This window comes from Pimephales promelas, chromosome 1 (genome assembly GCF_988280905.1).
Source record: "Pimephales promelas chromosome 1, fPimPro1.hap1.1, whole genome shotgun sequence".
NCBI classification, from domain to species: Eukaryota; Metazoa; Chordata; class Actinopteri; order Cypriniformes; family Leuciscidae; genus Pimephales; species Pimephales promelas.
Window position 1 is genome coordinate 19309261 of NC_142769.1, and position 25275 is coordinate 19334535.

At 34.9% G+C, this 25275-nt stretch overlaps 1 protein-coding gene across 2 annotated transcripts in view; it reads left to right on the forward strand.

Moving 5' to 3' along the window:
• The window catches only part of stim2b (stromal interaction molecule 2b), a 73346-nt gene that overhangs the window by 45579 nt on the left and 2492 nt on the right, over positions 1 to 25275 (forward strand). For both annotated transcript variants that reach the window (XM_039669288.2, XM_089128630.1), the window contains 10 exons: positions 3142 to 3272; positions 6232 to 6343; positions 12398 to 12509; positions 13950 to 14065; positions 15357 to 15534; positions 16999 to 17176; positions 19132 to 19293; positions 19752 to 19852; positions 19958 to 20196; positions 24907 to 25087. In XM_039669288.2, the coding sequence (XP_039525222.2) occupies positions 3142 to 3272; positions 6232 to 6343; positions 12398 to 12509; positions 13950 to 14065; positions 15357 to 15534; positions 16999 to 17176; positions 19132 to 19293; positions 19752 to 19852; positions 19958 to 20196; positions 24907 to 25087 (1510 nt within the window). The remainder of the gene's footprint in view (positions 1 to 3141; positions 3273 to 6231; positions 6344 to 12397; positions 12510 to 13949; positions 14066 to 15356; positions 15535 to 16998; positions 17177 to 19131; positions 19294 to 19751; positions 19853 to 19957; positions 20197 to 24906; positions 25088 to 25275) is intronic.

Here is a 25275-nt window from a genome sequence, read left to right on the forward strand (position 1 = left end):
TTGTCATTTAGATAAACCACTTCCTGACAACTGGAAACAAAAATCTATTTATAGCTTTGCGTGTCCTAATTTCACTCATTTTGTTCTTCAGAACTATTTTTGCTACATGGTTTTATTTATCCCCCCTCACCGTGTCACTTCCTGCCACATCCTCTACGTATTAGGTGAGGTTTGTTGGTAAGTTCAGCAATGTCACATGAATGAAAAGTGACCTGCACATCATCAGCAGTCTTTTTTTTTCTTTGCTAATCTAAACATGTTGTTAAAAACTTATTATGATACGTACAGTCGTCTCCAAAAGTAGGACACTACTATTTGAAATGTTCCTATTTTGAATCCTTTGTCAATTTAATACAATTAGTCATTACACATTAATAACTTAACAATTTTTTTCTGAAGAGTAAACATTTCAGAGCGTTTAATAACAATGGCACTCAAACTGCATAAACTTTTGAGTCCAATTTGATGACCATGTTCTCCAAATAGCATATTGAGCTTGGAATGGAAGCAAGAATTAATATGTCTGCACTAATACTCACTAATGTGTCACTAATTTACTCAACAATATGTATCATTCATTTACAGTATAACATAACAGTTTTCATTTTTTCATGTTTTAATCAAACAAAACCCCACATTTTCAAAGTTTTGACCCTATTGTTTGACAAACAGTGTTTGTAATTGTTAGACATGTTGTCACAGTGTTCCTGTGATGTCAGCCATCAGCACAAGTGAGTTCTATGCAAAAAACCACATGGAAATGAGGGTGGACATTTGGCACACAAATATGATTATGCAATCCAATGGGGGAACACATGCAAGGCATAATGCAAATACTAAGAGAATACCTTCTTTTGTTTAATTTTGTTTAGCAGCATTTTGCATTTTGTATTATATTGAGAAGGGTTCAATTTGCTTCGTCACCTTACATGTAAAGATGTACTCATCCTACTTGCGTGTGTTAAAATCACTCTTAAAATTGCATTTAATGTTGACAATAATATATTTCATGTAATTGTAAATATCATGCAATTAAAGGGATAGTTCACCCAAAAATGAAGAATCTGTCATAGCCTAATTTACTCACCCTCAAGTTGGTCCAAATCTTCTTTGTGTTCAACAGAAGAACAAAAAACTAATACAGGTTTGGAACAACTTGACGGTGAGGAAATGATGACAGAATTTTCATTTTTGGAATTTTTTGGAACATTTCATTTTTTTATGTTTCATTTTCACTATCCCTTTAAAGGTGCATAGCGCAAGTATCTGAGTTTTCGCAGAACTACGCCCCCTCTGGTGACAAGCGAAACTGCAACCAGAGGTGTGCACGCTCATGGACCACACGCACGCTTGCACGAGCTGTTCATTTTTCGGCTATTTACAAGCCGCACAAATCTTTTGTTACAGTCGTAATGTCTTCAGAGATAATCATTATAAATCTGACACTCATTATAAATATATGAAAGGAAAGGCATTTGAGTAAATTACACACTTATGTGTGAGGGGAAAACGGGGGTAGTAGAAAACTTTGTTTTTTGTTTCCATGTTGAACTGTTTCATATGCTTCTGTATTGTTGAAAGCCTTCCCGATGTTGACTCTCATCTTATTCCGACGCCTGGCACTAGACAAAAGTTGTATTGTCTTTGTCTTACGTGGAGTTTGCGTTGGGGTTTGGAATGAACTACAAGTCGGTCTCTTTGAATCCATCTTCTACTTTTGTGGAAAGTTGACTAAAGTTGCGTCGCTCGAGTTGTCTTCTCTGATACGGAGAATGGTGGCGAATACACAAACCTGCCAGACGTAGCCAGGCGAGCGTGGACGCGCATGACGTCATGCCCAGTCTCAAATTTGAGCCTCGAATTCTTCTCATTTATTTTTCTGTATATGATTATAGAGGCAATCACAGTGATCAGAGAAGGGCTAATTCAGCCCATCAGGCAAATGTTTAAGCATATACTGTATAGGTTAGAAAAACTGGTATTTTTAACATGAAATGTTGCATAATGCACCTTTAAAGGGTTAGTTCACCCAAAAATGAAAATTCTGTCAGTATTTACTCACCCTCATGTTGTTCCAAACCTCTATGTGTTTATTTGTTCTGCTGAACACAAAGGAAGATATTTGGAAGAATCTGTTTCCAAACAGATCTCAATCCCCATTGACTACCATAGTAGGGAAAAATACATACTATAGTCAATGGGGAATGAGATCTGTTTGATGAAAACATTCTTCCAAAGATCTTTCTTTGTGTTCAGCCGAACAAATAAACACATAGAGGTTTGGAACAACATGAGGGTGAGTAAATACTAACAGAATTTTTATTTTTGGGTGAACTAACCCTTTAAGTGACAAAACATTAAATTCATTTTGCATGTTAGGAATTTCCTTATTTCCAAAGTACTCTTTAAAAATAAATAAAAGGTTTTTTATTTCAAATTATTTCATTCAGTACACATAACCTTGATGCAATAGTTAGTAGAATAAAGATTCTTTAATAAAAAAAATAGATGATGTTTTACTTATTTGCTTTGTCTTTAGTAGAGTAAGAATATAAAACAACTTTTTTTGCATAATATCATACTCTTCTCATATTGTATACATTGGTCTTTACTCTTTAGCAAATATATAGCTGTCTTTATATTTTAGGAAGAATATCATATATTTTAATATTGTTCTGTTTAATCTGTCTGTCTCTTGGAAATTATTATTGGGCTTCTCAGTGATGTGTGCTGTTTCATCCAATCAGGGCTCTTTCCCAGTAATAGTTTGTTAAAACAGGATATATTCATCTTCCTTCACACGTCTCTTCAATAAAAGCCAGGATGCGATCCAACCGAATACCAGAACCATTTGCCATATCAACAGTCTGCAACCTAATAAGCGTGTCAAGACCAGTGAAAGCACACCACTGTAAACAGAGCCCTACAGATGCCCAGACATGCACATGCTCACACGTACAGACAGTTTGATGAAAAACTTGACGAGTAATATTATTATTTAGCGATCAACAGTAGACAGTCTTGTTTACATAGGCATGAAAATCACTATGTCTGTCTGGGTGGTGCAATAAACTTGGAATGAACTGCGTTGAAATGTTTATTTATGTACAAAGGTTAATTGTGTTTTTTTTTTTCCTGCAGACCCGTGTTTGACAGTCATCCCTCCATGTATGAACGAAGCCGACCGCTTCAGTTTAGAGGCGCTTCGGCACATTCACAAGCAGCTAGACGACGACAACGATGGAGGAATTGAAGTGAATGAGAGTGTGGAGGTGAGCATATGTCATTTAGACCTGGTAAATTGTGTTGTGCCTGTCATTTAATACAATAATGCTGGAGTGTGGAGGGTGCATGTTTCTATATGTGTGCATGCATTTTGTGAGGGGGCTTAAAAACAGGTTAGTAAAGCTTAAACCTACCAGGGACCTCAAAGGGCAAAGTTGACACTGATTCTTTCTTGCCTGCAAGAAGAGACCATTGACATATGAGTACTTCTCCCATAGGGCTACTATATTACTGTGTGTGTGTGTGTGTGTGTGTGTGTGCGTCTGTGTGTTGGTTTTCATGATGAAAATCCTTGCATAATTTGCTTCATGAGATGTTAAAGCTTTATGTCACATACATGTGTCACATGCATATGCATGTCTTCCTAAACGTGATCGAAATATGCAACACATGCTGCACCAGTTAAATATAATCTTGCCTTTGACATGATGTACCGTACATGCTAATTGCCATTTTGTTTCACAGAAACAGTGTGTTTAGATGGATTATGTTCTATCTAAATAAAAATCTTTTCCAATAAAAGGAATCCACAATCATGTGGAACTATAAGACGTCATGGACGTTTTAATTTACCAAAGTTATCATGAACTAACAATGAACATTTCACAGCATTTATTAATGTTAATTTATGTATACTATTCATTGTTAATGCATGTTTGTTCATAATACATTAAATAATTGAAACTGTATATGTTAAAAATGTATTAGTAAGTTTAAAATTTAACTTCAACATAAAATAATACATGCTGTTAAAGTACTGGTTATTACCCAGCCATTGTTAGAAGTTATGAGGTGTGTGTGTGCACCTCTTTATTATTATTATTATTATTATTATTATTATTATGAAATTTTATTATTATTAATTTTTTACATTTTATTGCAACTGGAAGTAAACATGACAGGTTATAAACACATAAGGTAGTAAACTAGTGTATTCTAGTTTTTCCACACTAAAATGTAAAGACTTCACCACTGACCCTCACCAATCACCATTGCCTTCAGGTTTGATCACAACCACTAGATTAAAAGTGACAATAAATGTACTTTCCTGTTTTTTATCTGTTCAGCTGTCTTTGATTTTAAGTGAGAATATTTGTATATATACGTGAGGTAAGTGAGGACGTGACGTGTTTTGAGTATTGTTTCTGGTCATGGCAGGTGCTTCTCGGCCCAAGAACTTTTTCAAGAAGAGGCCCAAGAATTTCTCCTTACAGCGACTGAAAGTTGGTGTCCTTTTTCAGGACACAGCAGATTCCTGTGTGTGTGTGTGTGTGTGTGTGTGTGTGTGTGTAAGAGAGAGAGTGAGTGTGAGAGAGAGAGAGTTGCTAAATAAGCCTACACGACTTTAAAGATGTCTTGCCTCTCGTTTGTCTTGCCCAATTGTCTCACTCATTTTGACCCGGAGAGTATTTTCTTTTTTCCAAAAATGTCAGTTAATGTTATCACATTGGACTAAAACTTTCTGACTTTGATAAAAGAAAAATAGCTTATGTTTTAGCCTGGTTTCACAAACAGGGCCTAGATTAATCCAAGATTAGTTCAATTAGAACATTACTGGTGTGCATCTTGAGTCAAAACAATGGGATGGACTGATATGATTTAAGATATATGTCAGTGCAAATCGCTTTCAGTTTCCGACAGCTCAAACATGCATTTTAGTCTGGGACTAGGCTTAAGCCTTGTCTGTGAAAACCGGGCATATAAATCTTTTTTATGCTATAATATCACCATATATTGGATTCAATCTTTTTGTCAACGCTATCTTTCACACAGAGATGAAATTAATTCTCATATCAATGAGGCTTAGGTCAATCAATTTTAAAATTAAATACAAAAACTACCCTAATTAAAAGAAAACAAGTTGACATAAATATTGAATCCAATAGTGGGTGATAATAGCATAACAAGATTTATAAGCATTTTTTTTTTTTTTTTTTTTGCAGGCTGGTCATTTTAGACCAGGAACACCAAAGATGTTACACTGTTTTCATGACAGCTTGAAGGGATAGTTCACTTCAAAATTAAAATTCTGTTATCATTTACTCACCCTCAAGTTGTTTCAAACCTGTATGCATTTCTTTCTTCTGCTGAACACAAAGGAGGATATTTTTAAGAATGTCAGTAACCAAACAATTAACTGGACCCATTGACTTCCATAGTAGGACAAAAAAAATACAATGGAAGTCAATGGGTCCAATTAACTGTTTGGTTAACCCCCCCTTAGGGCCTTCCTCAACCGAGGATGTCTGGTTATAATGGCCGAAACATCCAATGAAGCTTGAGGTGTACTACTGACGATGTGTCCCTCGGATCTCCCATCAAGGGAGAATTCCCACCCGAAATCTCCACTGTGACAACTACCAAGGTTAACTACATTCTCCTGGTACACACTTGTGCTTAAAGGATATATCCTGTGTTTCCTGAAAACAGCAGAAGAACGAAATTTATTTAGGTTTTAAACAACTTGAGGGTGAGTATATGATGACAGAATTTTCATTTCGAAGTGAACTAACTCTTTATGGGATAAGGACATTTTCCATCATGTTTGTGCAGCACACAACTTCACACTTATCTAGTTTTCTTTATTCTAATAGCTGTATTGTGCAATAAAACTCTGCCCTAGTTATGTATTATTCTGGTCATTAGCACTGCAATTTTTGTTGGCTAACAATTATGATTGATCACTTGGGTTTTTCCTTATTTGTAAGTCGCTTTATTTGGAAAGTGAATTATTGTCATTATATGATATTCATTTGATGTTTCTCCTGTGTCTTTTTTTTTTTTTTGCATTGAAAATATTTGCATGATATTTAAATAATTTTTTTTAAACGTTTAAAGCCTCAGATAGAGTCGCTTGCACCCTGAAGCCAAATAAAACATGACATGAAATTCATAAGAAGTCATTTTCCTATGGTCTAAGCATGTTATCTTGTTGTTCTTCTGCAGTTTATAATAGAGGACATGAAGCAGCACCAGACCAATAAACACAGTAATCTTCACCGAGAGGACCAGCACATCACAGTGGAGGAGCTGTGGAAGAGCTGGAAATTATCAGAAGGTAAAAAGAGATGAACAGGGAAAACATGGGCTGGGTGGCAGATACAGCTTTTGAGTGACAGAAGAAAAAAAAAATGTGTCCACTAGTAAAGATTTTAATTTACTGTTCATTCCATAATATCATTGGGCATGTGAGAGCAAAAACATGGAATAATATGAAAATACTGAGCAAGTTTTGCCCCAAACTAATCAAAATGAGATAGGACTTGTTTTAATTTATTATTGTCCCAACTTTGCCACATAAATATAGAACTCAGTTGATGTTAAAATTTAATAAAACTTTAACAATTATAATGACGTAATGGATTATCCACAAATCAGTTTCATGTCAAATTCATGTAATAAAATATGTTTTTGAATTTATAGCGAAAACAACATTAACACTTTACAGTAAGGTTTAATTTGTTAGCATAAGTTAGTTATCATGAGCTAACAATGAAAAATACTTTTACGGCATTTAATCTTAGTTAACCGGATTTGTTAGGTGATTCGGTGACACTTTACTTGAAGGGGTGTGCATAAGCCTTCAGAATCATGACATGACAAATGTTATGAATATGAAGGAAGTTTTAGGCATGTTTATGACAACTGTCATTAAGTGTCATTCGCTCAATGAAACCACTTAGCTTTATTGGTTAACATTACATTAAACTCAGGTAGTTGGTTTTGACATTGCCTGTCATGAAGCCATTATAACATTTTAATAACAAATTCAATGTGTACCACTGTAGTTGAGGTCACAAAAAATATTCATGACACAGTTATAATGGCCTCATGACAGCCAATGTCAAAACCAACCACATGACAGTTTAACTTAATTTAATGTCAAGTTGTCGTGACAAAGACATTGACAGGTGATGTTATGGTTTATGTCAAGGTGTCATAACAAAGACATCTTAAACAATGCCATATTTGCATTTAAAATGTCATTATTGAGCGAAAGACACTTAATGACAGTTGTCATAAACTTGCATAAACCCTATTTCATATTCATGACATTTGTCATGTCATGGTTATGAAGGTGTTATGCCAGTCTTATGCACACCCCTTCAAGTAAAGTGTTGCCATTTGTTTATTTTTGTATGTAAAGTGTGTAGTTTTCTCTGTTATGTTTCCCTGTAAGTTGAGAAAGCAACTTTTAAAGGCGCTAAAATAAATGTATTATTATTATTATTATTAACCTATTATATATAGATACTGTACATATGCCCCAAAGTGTAGCAGTCGTTGCAGAGTCTCATTCCCTTCTGAGGGAACAAGGGTTACGGTCGTAACCCAAGAAGTTTTTTGGCATATGCCTACCAACGCAACGCCATTGCTATATAAACCAATGCAGACACAAACCTAAAGAGTGGCATGGACACACAAATCGGATCTGAACAGATGCAATACACAAATGTGGACAGTCAATATACTTTTAGATCAGATTCCAACCGGATACACAAATAATCAGATTTGGACTGACAGTGTGAACTGTAGTTTGTTGAACATAGTTACCTATTATTTTTCGTAGGTTTTTTTTTTTTACCTGTGTTTTATTTAGCTTCCTTTGCTTGGAAGTATTTAAACCCTGTGTTTTACCACCATGTAACACAAGGGTTCGCCAGTGGTGTGCACTCAGGCAATGTAAGCAATGAAGTACATCCAAGTGATCGAGTTGGAGGGAAGGGCATAACATAATGGACTTAAACACAGCCTTGGTCATTTCTCGTTAATGTATGGTGTAATTGTTCCCTGATTTTTTCTAGTGTTTGTGCTGAGTTTGAAAAGTTTAATAAAGACTGTTACTGTTATCTTCTAGCACACACTATGTGACAATTATTTAACAGTATTTAATGCACTGTGAACTTACAAGAACATAAACATTTTTATTAACAAAGGTTAATACATGCTGTAAGGATATACTGCTTATTGATATGAATTTAATTGGACAGTTACATGTTTGGTCTCAGGGTTTCCTAGTAGTGATGTCATGAGAGTCTGAATGGAGTGATGTCATTGAAGAAACTAATCTTCCACAAACAGCTCTAAACAAAGATTGCGCGTTACCCATTGAGCCTATAATACAGAGTGATGGCATATTACAGCATCGGGCTCTGTTGAGGCTCGGAGATGTAATCTGAGACACTGCCCTGTTGTGCCCTGTTGAGAATGAAATATAATAGTTGATTCATTAAATTAATTGGCAATGGATTTGGTTTACAACTAAGTAATTCATTTTCATGAGTGGACATATCTCTGAACAACACCTGTGCAGGTTCACCCTGTTCTCTTGATGTCAACTACAAGTTGAGGAATCATACTGTACAGTTGGGTCCTAAAATCTTTTGCATTTGAGACAATTGTTTTGATTACATATTATACTGTCAACATAATTTGAGCGAGTATATCTAGTCAGATGGAAATTGAAACAATGATATGTATTTGACTCAGGTTCTCATGTGGGGACAGGTAGCACATGTAGATTGTGTTCAAACTTTTCAGATTTGGTTTGCTTAAAATGAAACTGAACTAAAATGAAATGGTTGCCAACTGAACCCATGGGGCTGACTTCACGAAATTCCTAAGATTTTCTTGAATATTTTCTGGAGAACATTTGAATGTTTTTCTTAAGAAGAAAACCACAGTCTTCCGCGTTACTTGATTGAAAGACCAGTATTTGCAGTATTTTTTTTTTTTTTTTGCGCTGCCTGTACATTACTGAGATATCATAATAAGTGTGTAGTCGTCACAACTAGCTTGATGGAAGTTAATTACGCCGTTTTTAAGAAAAGATAAAGATAGAAGATAAAATATACTTTAATGTAAACTACTTTAAAATTTGTCTTGGGCTACAGTCACTGTGACACACACTTACAATAAACCACATAAAATATACACTGAGTATAGACAAAACAAACATGCCTCATTACACTGTACCGTGAAAACGGTGCACAATAAATATAATAAAAAGTGTCCAAGTAGGTAACAGTCATTTGTTACTGTTTAGCATCTTAATGGCAGCTAGCATGAATGAGTTTTTATACCTCTTTAACCTGCTTTTCAGCATTCCAAATAGTTTACCAGAGGGTAACAACTTCTATTGAGAATGTGGGTTGCGTCATCCAGAATATTATGTGCCTCCCTGAACATAGATTTTTCGTACAATGACTGTCGGTAGCACTGTTCTTGGTAACCTACAATTCTAAAAACTGTACTGATCAGATGCCCCGACTTGGATTTAAACTGAACTGAAAAATTACCATACCATACCAGGTCTGCATGCTATAACATATCACACTCTCTAAAATCATTTTAAAAAACAGAAAAAGGAGTTTGCAATTGACACAATACAATCTTAGCCTTCTTAAAGCAGCACTGCTATTTTTCCAAAACCCTTGAGATGGTACATCGACTTACGATAGGTTGAATGACAGGTCTGCCATAGCCTGACGTGGTCTGTATCGTTTTTACTGGCACTCTGTAACTTCGGGGTCCGGGTAGGAACCCGAGCACAAAAAGAACTACAAAATTCGACTGCTTTACGGCATACATCACTTCCCCCACTTTCTCAAATTTCGACACGAGAGCCCAACGAGCGTTTTTTATTTTTTTATTTTTTTTTACCTCTGTATGTTGTCATGGCTGAATCAGCAAGTAAAACCAAATGTGAAGTTTGTCAGAAACAGAGCATGCACGTGATCAGTTTACTGTTGGTAATGTGTTGTGTAGCATCCAATGTAGACTGCATTGCTTTCTTTTGAGGGCGCAAAACACTCAAGTATCCCCGTGGAGTCGGGGTGGGCAGCTCGCGCCAGCTCGAGACGTGAAAGTATACTGAATACTGAGTTTGGTAGAGGCTAACGTTACATTCTTGCACGTAAATAATACATGATTAGACAAACAAAATAATTGGTCAAGATAACTATCCAATGTCTGCAGGCTGATAGCCATGTTTGTTACTTATTTTTCTGGTGAAAGTGTCTTGCCTCCTCAGGCTATAATGCAAATCGATTTTTCAAATTTGCAGATTCATATATGGTAGCTTGATATTATAATTTTGACGATATGGCTATTATCTACCAACAAACATTGAATTGAATTAGCTTATCCATTATGTAAAACAGTAGCCAATAGGCTAACGTTACTACAAAGACGCTGGCTTGTAAACATGAGCTATGCGATCTTTTGACGTTTGATAAAAATAAAGCCCATGACACTATATTCATAAGACATGCTGAAATATATGCAAATGTACCTGGGATGAAGACATTTCACACGCAACACTGGAGTCTGCAGAGTTTGGGGATATCGCTTGTCAACAAATGCACGCGTGTATTCCCTAGTGTAACCATGACAGATTTTACGACAGTAGTAGAAAACAATACTGTTTCCCAACTGTAGGGGGACCCCGAGAGGAAAATTTCAAAAATAACATAATGCTGCTTTAAAAAGTACATCTTTTGTTGCAACCTGGCACAAAGATGTCAATATGCTGTGTCAAGTTTATGCGCTGTGTCAAGTTTAAATAGTTTTTTTTTTTTAAAAGAGCACATGTCTCAATATTCAGCAGTTTTTCTTCTGTTTTTCTTGTGCTCTCTCTCTTTAGAGTGAATTCGTCTTGTATGTGCCTGCTACCTCGCTAGTTTTAGCTAGAGTAGTGATTTTCATGATCGTTGTCCCTCAACCATATTCCTGGTAGTAATTTGTATTATATGTAGCTAGTGTTATGTTATAATGCTTCATATTTGAAACAACCCTATAAATTCATTGAATGTCTTACCTTTGGGGATTTAAAACAGGTTGGAGGTTATCCTTACTTTATGAAGTTAGTTAAGAATCTTATTATAAATATTTATTCTTAAGTTAGAAAATGAGAATAAATATGTCGGTTAGAAGAATTTTATGCTAAAGAATATTTGTGAATCCGGCCCCTGTTGCGCACAAAACAAGCAGACAGAGACCCACGTTTTCAGGTGGTCTCGGTCAGCTTCCAAACTAACTTTTGACTCGTCTGCACATTTCATAAGCTCTTTGCGAGTTCTCAGCTGGTAAAAATACCACCATGTACAACAGGCACATTTACACCCACCCAGCACACAGCATTGCTTTGGATGTTCACAAAGGTCCGTTGTAAAATATAGGGTGAATTTAGGTTGATTGAGGCACTTTTTCCAAGTATTCTCAATGGCAAAATGTGCCCCACACACACTGAATTCGTCCTACGTCATAAAAGCTGTTTGTTAAAAGTGTTTATGCTAAGTGAACCTTGACAATAAATGTTTAAATTTCTTTTTTGGTTCGTACCAAAAGAACCAAGAGAACTGAACTACATACTGTGTGTGTATGTATATATATATATATATATATATATATATATATATATAAAACACCCCCTGCCCTTACACTTACCACAGTAAAAGCACCTGTTGGAGTTTACGCTTGTCCATCACCACAATTGGCACCTCTGTTAACTCTTCATCACCCCTTTAATCACGACAACACTTGAGCTGCATGAACTCACACAAGTTTGTGCCAAACCTGATGTTCAGGCTACTGTTCTCCAGCATGATTTGTGATGATCCAATGTTTCAATGGAAGAACATCTGACCATCTCTACAAATAGCCACAGTTTAATTTTTAGTGACTCATAAATAGTGCAGAATCTGATTTTTTTTTCTTTATTCTTCATGACTTTAAAGTTTAAGTTTAAAGTCACTGTGGATGCATTTGAACCCAGCTATATGATGTTTTTCACTGATGTTCATACAGTAGTGGCTAAAAGCGATGTCTGGTGGAGAAATTTGTTTTTTATGTCCCTAAAAGTACCATCAAACACATTTGACCTCTTGCAAAATATGCTCACACAATGTTTATAATAATATTTGAATCAATTTTCCAATTTTCGCTACTACAGTATTTAGACCAAAGGCCATAGATGAAACAAATACTAAATATTGAGCTCATGGATACGTTTTCTGTTCAAAACATGTTAAATGATTACGAATTGTTTTTTGAAATGTGTTAAAATATGCATTTTTTAAATGTGTCTTCTCACCTCTGTCTTTGCTGTCAGTGCACAACTGGACACTGGATGATGTCGTTCAGTGGCTGAAGGAGTCGGTGGAGCTTCCTCAGTATGAAATAAACTTCAGAGATTTTAAAGTAGATGGCAACACGTTACCTCGGTAAACACACATGCACTTTTGTGTTTCATTCATAGACTCTCCAGTGACTATTGTTTTTATACTGAGTTACAGTATAACAACTTTTCTACTCCTAAGTCTAACACAGCCTCTTCAATTTTTTTTTCATTCATGTATTATTAAGTGTAATTTTGAAGCCACACTTATTGTGACAGAAACTTAGAGAGTTGAAACTAGGAGAAGTACAGTATCTTAACTTTCTCGCTTAAAGAGTAACACTTTACAATTAAGCTTCAGTTGTTAGCATTAGTTAACTACATTGGTAAACATGAACTAATCCAAAACAATACTTCTACAGGATTTACTTAATTAATTTATTTCATGTTAATCTCAACATTTACAAAAATAAAGGTTAACCTGTTAACATTAGATAATGCACTCTGAACTGTCATGGACATGATCATTTTTAGTTGTTCAGACTAGTTAATGCATTATGCAAAAAATGAGACCTTATTGTAAAGTGTTACCGCTACAAGTAAAAAAAGAGCCTGTTAAGAATTTATTTTGTGTATTTTTTTTTGTTTTTTTGTTAATATGGATATTTTTTATTAATTATTCAATGCTGGTACACCAATAAAAATATCACCAAATGTGAGATTAAACAGCAGTGCTTCCCTCTAGTGGTGATGACGTGTCAGTGCACAGACAGACATGCATACATGTGGGGGGCAAATAAAGGTTTATGGTGTTGAGTTTCCCTCACGGCCACTTCTCCATGACTCATGAAATGATGTCACAGCATCAGATCACCTTTCACCTGCAGCTATGCCCAGAATAAGTGTGACAGTACATGTGATCTTTCAGTCATATAGTACTCGCTTCTTAAAATTAGTCCCTTGATCTTGAACTTGCCATTCATACATACACATACAGTCACATAGTCACATACACCCCCCCACACACATTATAGGACAGTTTTTCACTTACAGGGATTTGATTTATTTGTATTACAAGACTTATTGAGTAACACTTTAATTTAATGTTCCCCCTTAGACAGTCTGACTAGTGTAATGTTGTACTTACATGTTAACTAACTCTCAGTAGGTCATTAGTAAGCTGTCTGCTTAAAATCTGCTAACACTTTATTGTGATGGTCCCACAACAGACATTCTACTGACTAAGTAACTTTGGAACCCAAACCCCTTATTCTACTAACCCCTTCCCCTAACATTCTACTAATACTCATATGATACTCTTGATATGTTGGTGCTACATTACTTATAGTTGTCTAAAGGGGACCATCAAAATAATGTGTTACCATTTATTGGATGTACTCATGTTGATTTGCACTAAACATTTCAAAGTAACAGATGTTTGAGGGATCACAAACTATGATTCTTGTCAGTAGAAACGGGCTGATTGTGTGTGATCTTGACTCATATTCTGCCCCCTGACCTGCATTGTTTTTCCTTTCTGTTACAGATTAGCGGCCAATGAACCGTCGTTTATGTCTATGCAGCTAAAGATATTAGACCAACGACATAAACAGAAATTAAATCTTAAAGCATTGGATGCAGTGCTTTTTGGACCTCCACTACGTAAGTGCATTGAATTTAATTGTTGATTTAAAAGGATAGTTCAGCTCAAAATTGATGTTGTTCCAAAACCATATGGCTTTGCTTCCTTGGTAAACAAATAATGTACTAGTCCTTTTTTTCAATGCAGTTAATATGTACTGTATGTAGGTCATATGACTACACTACTGTATACTGTAAAATATATAATTTTTAGGCTCAATCAACTTGGATGTTTAGGTCATTTCCACTTAAATTACATTAAACTTACATTTAACAACAAAATGAGTTGAATCTTGTATAACATGTAGAAAGTTGAAAATTGCTTAATTAGCTTATTTTGATGAGTTCAAGCAATGTATAAATATAGGTTGTAATAACTTATTGCTTATTGATATTTTTTTTACAGTGAGGTTTGGGGTCAGTAGAGAAATTGATACTTTTATTTAGAAAGACTTTTATTTGAAGATAAATTAATACTTTTATTTATCAAGAATGCATTAAATTGATCAAAAGTTGCAGACTTTTATATTGTAAAAAACTATTTCAAATAAATATTGGAGTATTCTGCAGTCAAGCAGCTTTGTGCAAGGAACAGACCAAAATTGGTACATTCAAGGGTTAATGAGAGAAACAACAATGCGCAATTTATTGATGAATTGTTAATTGTTCTTTTTTGAGTCAGATTTCTTTTCAATGAATCAGTTGATCCCGTTCTCAAAGCAGGTGGAAATTATTTAAAATTCAATGTAAAAAGTGATAATTTGATCGATACAACATAACTGTTTTTTAAAACACATTATTATTATTATTATTATTTTTTTAATTACGCATGTAGTTTATTTGCTTAATAATTTTAAGGTAACGTTTTCCTCGTTTTTTTTAAGTTAAGTCAAGTGATCACTTTTTACAACTGTTTCACTCATCCGGTTGCAGCAGTTAAAGGGATAATCTACCCAAAAATGATGTCATAATTTTGTCGTTCTCATGTCTTTCCAAACCAGTATGCATCTTTTTTTTCCTGCTGAACACTAAAGAATATATTTGGAAGAATGTTGATGACCCAACAGTTTTGGTTCGCATTGACTTACATTATAAAACGTTTGTCCATACAATAAAAAATCAATGTAAACTGCAACCAACTAAACAATAACTACATGAGAGTGAGTAAATTATGACATAATTTTCAGTTTTGGGTGGATTATCCCTTTAACAGCTCTCTCAAGGAATGTAAAGCTTGGTTTAGTGTCTTATATACAATTATTGCATATAAGTTTTTGTTTAAATACTTTCTTTTCCTTTCTCCTTCCTCTAGGTCCACACCATCACTGGCTGAAGGACTTTATTTTGATGATTTCAATCATCATTGGTGTTGGGGGCTGTTGGTTCGCCTACATACAGAACAAATCATCTAAAGTTCACATCTCCCAGATGATGAAAGATTTGGAGAGTCTACAACATGCTGAACTGAGCCTGACAGAGCTACAGAGCCGGTAAGCGAAAAAAAAAAAGACAGTGAAAGAGAGACTCTGCCTGTCTCAATAAGACCATGGGTTATTCTGCCTTATTCTTTCATCTGTATAAGATCATATTTCATTTCTTGTTATGAGAAGGCTCATTAAGCTCTTTTATTCCTCTAGTCCTCAAGGGAATAGTTCATCCTAAAAAGGAAATACTATCATCAATTTACTCACCCTCATGTCATTCCAGATCCACACGAGTTTCTTCTGTAAAACACAAAAGGAGAGACTAGCTTTAATATGTCAAAACGCATCATACAAGTTGTCCATTCAACTCTCACATAAATCTTCTGAAGCCATATTATAGCTGTATGTGAAGAACAAACTTACACTATCAGAGGTGGGAAAGTAATGTTCTCACTGTAGAAATGTACAGTTCTAAGATAATAGAGATTATGCAGCTAACTAACATAATGCATTTATTTATGCAGAAACAATGAGAATTATGATAACAATTATGTATAATGATTCAGAGTTGACGTCTTCTGAATTGTCCTCGTTTGATGTCATCTCTCCACAGGTTATAAGAGGCTGGATCCAAACTGTTGTAATCTCTAGTTAGAAATAGAAGAGCAAATGAAGAATAATTAAGCCCCTTGCACACTGAGTACGAAATTTGCACCCAAACTTTTCGCAAGTTAAAAAATAAATACGACCTTACTTTATGTCAATCACGCTTGCACACTGCTTGCACACACGAAACTTTCGTCCGTAAGATATAAAATCGAATCGGGTTCAAATTTCTGCATTTTTCGCATCTGTAGCAAGCAGTTTGAATTGTGTTTTTTTTTTTTTTGACATTTTAGAGCCATCGAATCACGAATACGAAAAATCGCATACGAAAATGTATGCATTTTTACGGAAAAATACGGAAAAAAAATATATACTATGGAAGTCAATGAGACCAGAAACTGTCTGGTTACTGATATTCTTCTAAATATCAGAAAATTGGCTGAATGGATTCGGAAACGGTAAAACCCAACTGTTTAACTCTGAGGGAGTTGTAAAATGAGCCTATTTCCAAAAAAAAGTGGAGTATCCATTTAATTCCTGTCCCTGAATACCAGTGTAATTTTGTAATCGGTCTGTGGATGCAATATGTCAGGTTTGATGTCATTGATGATTTTGGCATTCCATTCATAGTGTTATATTACATCTATAGTCAAACTTACACAAAGCTATCATATGATGTGGAATATAGTACACAAGTCATGTGAACTCTATCTTTACAGCCTATATCCACATTCACTTTCATTATATGGAAAAGAGTGGATGGGATACTGTTTCTTTTATTTTCCACAGAAGAAAGAAGTCAAAGGTTTGGAACTACATGAGAGTGAATAATTGATGATAGAATATAATAATTATCATTAATATATTTAAATCGTAACACACCGGATTTCAGATGTGGCTTTAATTGCTCTGTGGTTTCGTTAGGTTGGAAAAGGCTCAGGAGGAGAACCGGACAGTGGCGGTGGAGAAGCAGAACCTGGAGCAGAAGATGCGTGATGAGATCAATGGAGCAAAGAGAGAAGCTAGCAGACTGCGAGAGCTGCGAGAGGGGGCTGAATGCGAACTCAGCAGACTCAAGTACGCAGAGGAGGAACTAGTGCAGGTAGGAACCAATTTAATTACACAAGGTCTTTCATAGATGTGAGGTGGTCTTTAGTGTGATAAGCCAGACTTTATTCATATTGTAATTTATTCTGGCTAAGAACTTCCCACATACACAGTGAAAAGCCTGACTGACATGCAAAACACAGTAACATTTTTTTACAAGACACATATACAATTCAATTTTATTTTAAAGTACTTTATTGGCGTGATTTTTGTGATATTGTATACATGGCCGCATACACTACCGTTCAGATGTTTCTGGATTGATACGTTTTTAAAAAAATTTTTGAAACACCGAAACTGCATTTAGTTGATCAAAAATACAGTAACATTGTGTAATATTATTACAAGTTTGTATTTGAATATATTTTAAAATGTGTAAAAATGGCAAAGCTGCATTTTCATCCACCATTACTAAAGTCTTCAGTGTCAGGTGAATTATTTGATGAATAGAAAGTTCAAAAGAAAAGCATTTATTAGAAATACTACTCTTTTTAACTATTTAAAAGTCATTACCACACATTTTGGTAACACTTTATAATAACTACACGCTAATAATCATTAGTTAAGCATGAGTAAACCATTAATTCATCATTCAAAGCATTAATAGACATTAATAAGCTGTTCATAAATACAGCTATAAATGCTTTCTTCTTGATTTATACGCATATCTATAATTTGTTTAATTATTGTATTTTCATCCTTTATTAATGATCAATTTATCATTTCTAAATGAAGAATTGCATTTTTTTATGAACCAGTTATTTAAGAGTTTTCAGTGGTTCATACGATTACTTAGAGCGAGTAAGTAAATGATTAATAAACTATTTAAATGTACATTCATATATCTTATTTTTCAGACATATAGTGATGGTTACTTAATGTGTTAATAAATGCTTTATTAACATGTATTAATGCTGTAATTAAGGGTTAATTTGGGTAGTTATAAAGCATTTAGTAGTGGTCAGTTAACTATGTTCGTGAGCTCATCTTAAGTGAGGACTAGTCATGCCTTGTAAAGCATTTTTAAAGGCTGTTAAATATTTCTATGTTCTGTATCACTGCGTTGTGTTTGTTACATTTTACCGTTTAGAAGATTGACGAGTCTTTAAATCACCTTTATAAATGCTTTGCAAAGCATGAATAGTCCTCACTTTAGATAAGCTCACAAAATAGTTAACTGACCACTACTAAATGCTTTATAACTACCTGTATTTACTACATTTACTTACACTTTCTAAGTGATCTTATGAATGACTGACAACTCTTAAATAACTGGTTTGTAAATATTGCTATACTTCATTTAGAAATTATTAATTGATCATTAACAAAGTATGAAAATACAATCATTAAATGCATTATAGATATGCTTATAAATCAAGAAAAAAGCATGTATAGCTATATTTATAAACAGAATATTAATGTCTATTAATGTTTTATAAAAGATGAATTAACTGTTTACTCATGGTTAACTAATGATTAATAGTGTGCAGTAATTATAAAGTGTTACCCACATTTTTATTAAATCAATGCTTCCTGGCTAAATAAAAGTAATAATTTCTTAAAATAAAATTCTTAAGGGCCCCACCTTTTTGAATGGTATGTTAAAAAGCAGGTAAATCTGAAATTAATGCTACGATAATAACTAACCAAAAATAGACCATTTTATGTGTGTCAGAATTTCTCTGTTTAAACGTAATCCAGTACATACTGAATGAGCTATGGACATAATACAGTAATGATAAATATATTTTTCCAGCCATTCAAATTGCCTTTAGGGTTAATTGCTATGCATCCAAAATTAATTAAATTCCTGCAGTTTACCATTCCTTTTCTATTGCCTTAAAACAGCCCTCTTCTTTAAATACACCATTAGATCCTTTCACAATACAAGGAATATATAAAAAAAATCCACTTGTAAAATATGTTTGAATGTTTGTTGGGTATTTCCAGGTGCGAATGGCGCTGAAGAGAGCAGAGAAGGAGATGCAGTCAGATTGGTCGGTGCCTGAAGCCCTGCAGATGTGGCTACAGCTCACACATGAGGTGGAAGTGCAGTACTATAACATTAAAAAACAGAATGCTGAGCAGCAGCTCATGGTCGCAAAGGAAGAGGTGAGTGATTTACGTTGTCACTTCCTGCTAGGATAGGAAATGTCTGTTTTAAAGTTGCTGACCAAACAATTATAGGTTCTTTGAGAACTTTGAGAAGATTTACATTGTACTTCAACCCCTATACATACAAGTGAAGTTTACTTTTCAGCTTTAAACTACCGAAACAAATATCTTTTTCTCTCAGCAACTAACAAAAAAACAAAGCTGAAACTTCTCTCCTTTAATTTAGATTTCTAATGATGTGGTTAAATTACCTTTTAACTACATGTTTTTTTCCCCCCCGTTTGTTATTTGCTTCTGGAATGAGTCATCAGCAGTTAAACTAAAGCAATTAGCAGCCACTGCAGCAGGAGAGAAGAGCTTGAGTTCAGTACAACCAACGACTGGGGCATTTACATGCAGTATCTTTGTATTTTCATCACGTGTGTGTTTCTGTGTTCATTTTGTGTGAATTTCAGGCAGAAAAGATCAAGAAGAAGAGGAACTCTGTGTTTGGTACCCTTCATGTTGCACACAGCTCATCGCTAGATGAAGTAGACCACAAAATACTTGAGGCTAAGTAAGCACACTTAATAGACATGCAGTCACTTTACCAACCACCCACACAAAAAGCTAATGGTTTCTCACATTACATGAAAGTTTATCAGTGTTTTTCACTTTTTAGAAAATCTCTATCAGAGGTCACAGCGTGTTTGCGGGAACGTCTCCACCGCTGGCAGCAAATAGAGAAATTATGTTGCTTCCCATTAGTTAATAACTCTGGCCTGCCCAGCCTCACCGCCTCCCTGTACGCTGACCACAGCTGGGTGGTCATGCCGCGGATGTCAGTGCCACCCTACCCAATCGCGGGCGGGGTGGACGATCTTGACGAGGACACACCACCAATCATTCCACAGTTCACCTGTAAGTTTCTCTCTTCAGGATCACACACATACAGTATATGGGCCATTCAACAGAATTTGTTCATACAAATGTTGTATGTTTGCAAATTGTATACTATCCAAGGAACACATTTCTAGTAATTGTGCAGTTAATTATCATATTGTATTTTCAAAATATTTTGGAATATTTTTTCCCCTCCCCAAATTTGTCACTACCGAAACACAATCAAAAATCACTTAATAAGATGGCTATTTACCTATTAATGTTTTAATGTAGATTTTTTACCTATTAATCTACCTTGTAAATATATTTTTTGTAATTTTAAAAAAAAGTTTTCGAAGGTAAATCAATAGCAATTACAATTTAACAATGTTTAAAGTGTCATACAATAGTGTAATTTATAAGATTGGTTGTATTTTGAATACAATCTTCCTTTATAAGAAGCATTAAGTAAATCAAACTGATTTCAAAATTAAAGAGCATATTGCAGGTAAAAAAAAAAATCGAAATTTATAGATAACCTTGCATGAAAATACCATATGAAAAGTTAATGCAGGATTTAAAATGTTTTAAAACAACATAAGGGCACTAATTTAGAAGATAAAGTGAGCGTTTCTTGGACTGCTAGTAAAAACGGCTTTTTTTCAACATCGCGTCATTTGACGTCATATCAGGGAGCCGCAGCCTCGGCTCAGAGAAGAGCAGGCTGGTGTTCAGTGAGAGCGCTCGTCAGTCGGTGTGCTTTCGTTAGTTTTTGCATTTTAATTTATCATCGTCAGGTAAATTATTGTGTTTGTGGAGATTGCAAAAACTCCAGCCTGTCAGGACTTCAAGATCGAGTCCACAAGTTTCCATTACAATAAAAGTGACGGTGCTATCCCAGATAGCAAACTGACATTGAATCAACGTGGAAATATGACATCGAAACAACGTTGATCTGACATTGTTTTGCTCATCGAATTAACGTTGAACCAACGTCAGACGCGTCATTCTTTCAAAACTAACGGAAAATCAACTTGAAATCAACGCGTTGTTTCAACGATATGAAAGCAAACCAATTTTCGATTTTCATTTAGCTTTGAAGAATGCCGCGTCTGACGTTGGTTCAACGTTAATTCGATGAGCAAAATCAACGTTGTTTCAATGTCATGAGAGACGTCGTTTCCACGTTGATTCAATGTCAGTTTGCTATCTGGGATATAGCCTATCTTTCGTTCCTGGTGCGGTTTGAGCAGGTGAAGAGACGAGATTTCTCTTCTGCATCGGCTCGGAAAACGCGGTCGTGTGTAGCGTTCACTTCAGATCAAATGATTAGCATCCCGGCAATATGATGGAGTTCAACATGGTATGACGAAGCAAGAATATTGATCGTCGTATACTACCAATATGGCATCATATACTGTTATATAGGGAACTTAGTCATGTCATGCCCTAAATAGAACTTGTAATTGAAAAACAAAATTGGTTGTTTAAATACTTAAATCTTTAATGTTCTGTTTATGTTATAACCTATAGGTGAAAAATATGTATTAAAAATGTACCTGAGTATAGCCTATGCTTTTAGTATAGAAATATACTCAAGTAAAGTTTTTATACATTTAATAGTATATAAATCTACCCTAAACATACTAATGTCTGCTGGCCTGTTATAGGATCATAATAATCTGTACAATATTGTGAGCACAGTGTATATCGTTAGCGAACGTGTATACTATAAGCACTCTCACCTAAAAGGCACCTGTCCTGTTCTCCACTGGTTCTCCTCACATCACAGGTCATTTTTTCTCTGACCATTCTGTCTGACATTATCCTGGCCTGTCCCTGATCTCTTTAGCATAGCAGGCTAATAAATTTATGGCTTGATCCGTCATACGAGTATTTCCTCAGCATCCGAAATGTCATGCGATCCATTGTTTTTTCTGTTGTGTGAATCGACGGCTCTCCCGCTCATTGCGTCACGCCCGCCACGCCCATTTTCAGACGCGGAAGTAAAATTTTCTCACAAAAACGATTGCAGAAGCTTCTGTAGCGTGTTTATACGTATATTTTAAAGAAAATCTAGTTCCTACATTTTTTTATATGCATTGACTCGTTGGGTCCTCTAACCTGCAATATGCCCTTTAAGGATTAATTAGTCTGAATATACATTGAACCGGACACTATAATAACATGTTATTAGTTGATAATTCAATATACTTTATTTTAGACAAAAAAATCGCATGTTTCGGTCATGATGGCACATTTTCCGTATTGACAGTAATGTTTTTGGTAATCACATTACAAAATTTTAACTCGCATACTAAAACACAATTAAAACATACTAAGATACTAATGATTTGCATAACATGTTTCAGTAGTGACAAAGATGATAACAAGCACATGGTTACCTAGCACAGTACTGAACAGTTGTACAGACATACTACAAACAAAAATGTATGGAAAAACACTCGAAAAAGTTTGATTAATTGCAGAAAAAAGGTGTTTGGTAGTGATGTTCCCTAAAGTTACAAACAGATTTCAGCCAATGGACTAAAACACAGACACTGTTTTATTAGGGACAGAAAAATGCGGGACACATTTTTTTTACATAAAGTTTCATAATTTAAAAATAAAATATAAAATAAATGTTTTTAACTTCACTTTTTAAAAGATATTTTTAAAAACAACAATGGAATTTATTAATATAAACCTTACTTACATTTGAAATATTATTGTGTATTTAATATTAATATAAGAATCTTAGTACATCTAAAATTTGAATAATTAAATGCTTTTTAAATGTGTTTTAAGGTTGTTGGACTGCAGTTTGCACCAATTCTGTAGAATGGCCCATATACACCCTATAGATTCCAATGGTTTTATATCAGGACATTTTAGAAATCATCTGGTTCTTGGTAGGTCTTAAAATTAGGTAAATACAACCTCAACAACAACATATGACATATTACACCATGTAATTATTTATTTAACAAAAACTATGCCAAAATGGAAAAGCCATGGGTGCCAAACTAAAGTACACCGTTCTATAGGAATGAAAATGGTAAGTAGCAGTCAGGCTCTTCTAAAATCCATCATTCTATAGAGAGGAAGATTAATTACAAGTGGAAAATGTTCAAGTTGCAAAAACAGTTGCCAATCTTCCAAGGAGTGGACATCCCAGCAAATTTACCCCAAGGTCAGGTCTGTGCAATGCTCAGAGAAATCACAAAACAGCCAACATATCAGACTCTATAGGCCTAAGTTAACATGTTAATTGTTAGAGGTCATGGCAGTACAATCAGACCAAAAAAGTTTGGAAGGGTTGCCAGGAGAAAGTCTCTTCTCTCTAAGAACTTGGTTGCACAGCTTACGTTTGCAAAGTTGATTTCTACTCGATTTACCAATGACTTAGTGATTGTTTTATCAGCTTTATTTTTATGAGCTTATCAGATGACCCCAAGACCCCCCTTTCAAAACGGCGCAAAACGGCGCATTAAGAATACTATTTAACAATTGAATAACACTCCCAATTCTCCAAAGAGCTGTCCAATAATTTAGAATTAAAGGTAGTCTCATGATTTATCTGAATTACTAGTGTAATTGCGTATGATCTGTTGTTTTCACACACATGACCAGCGTCGGCCAATAGTGAGCCTAAGTGTGACGTAGCTCTACGCAATTACACTAGTTTAAATGACTAGAGGCGCAAAGAGAAGGAAGTGAATAGTTGAAATAAAGTCGTTATTTTTGTTTGTTTTTGCGCACAAAAAGTATTCTCGTCATTTGATAAATGTAAGATTGAGCCACTGTAGTCACTTGGACTATTTTAACAATGTCTTTAATAACTTTTCGAGGCCGCAAGTTTCAATCCCTCAAGAAGCCTATGGACTAGTATGCAGGAGTGATCCAGCTCTCAGATTTCATCAGAAATATCTTAATTTATGTACCGATAATGAACGAAGGTCTAACAGGGTTGGAACAAAATGAGGGTGAACAAATACTGACAGAAATTTCATTTTTGGGTGAACTATCCCTTTAAATACTGCCAAAAGTGTCTCTACAAGCAATTGAATCATAGGCTGTACTTAGTTTGTCACCGATTGATTTTCCATTTTGGCTTTATTTTTGTTAAATAAATAATGACGCAGTGTTGACACAATAATGACACAAATAACTGTACAGTGTATGTGTTGTTGTTCACCTGAAGCTGTATTTACCTAATATTAAGACCTGTTAACGACCAGGTGATTTTTATTATGTACTATACAATTCTAAAGGGTGTTCTTTATTTTTCACATGGCTTTATATTTATTTTTTTATTTTTCATTTTTTTGTGTAATTTTGGTACAGTTTTTTTCAGGATTTGTGAGTGAATAAAAAGTAAAAAAAAAAAAAAACAGCATCTCGTATCAGACAGAATTGTAGTATTGGTGCATGCCTAATACAATATTTTGCTCCAGAGCAGGGTTAGTACAGCTTTTGCAGTGTTAACCATGCATTGCAGTGCTAAACTTGTACAGTGTGAAACGTGTGGTGTTAGAATGTTAAAGCTAGATGCTTAGCAACAGAAAACCAATCATGTACATTTCGGTGCTTTGTTACAGTCACAGTGTTAGTGTGTCAGATTCTAGTGTGTTTGCAATGTTCTTTTATTATTTCTGCATTGGACAGTTCTTGTTTATTCATAATGTACATTCTTTGTTATGATAAGCATACCATGAGAGACTGCTAATGATCTATCTGTCCTCACAGCTGCTTTGATTCGACCTCCTCTGACCCGCAACAGCAGTGTTTGTCGTTCTCGCAGAAGTCTTTTGTCTCAGCCTTCGTCCCTCTCTGCTGACCCTGACCTGTTGCCCATGGCTTCGGCCCCCCTGGCCTACAGACCCGATGGAGATGATGATCACATCGTCTTCACTGTAGAAAGGAAGGGGTATGACATCTACAACTGTTTTTTTTTTTTTTTTCATATCTTACTAGAATTGTATGTTATACATAAAGCTTTAAATAAAAAAAAAATATCTACGTTAATTTGTTAACTCTCCTGTCTTTAAAAAAAATCACCTTTATTGTATATGTGAGTAATGTCTGTGAATGTACACTATCGTTCAAAAAATTTTA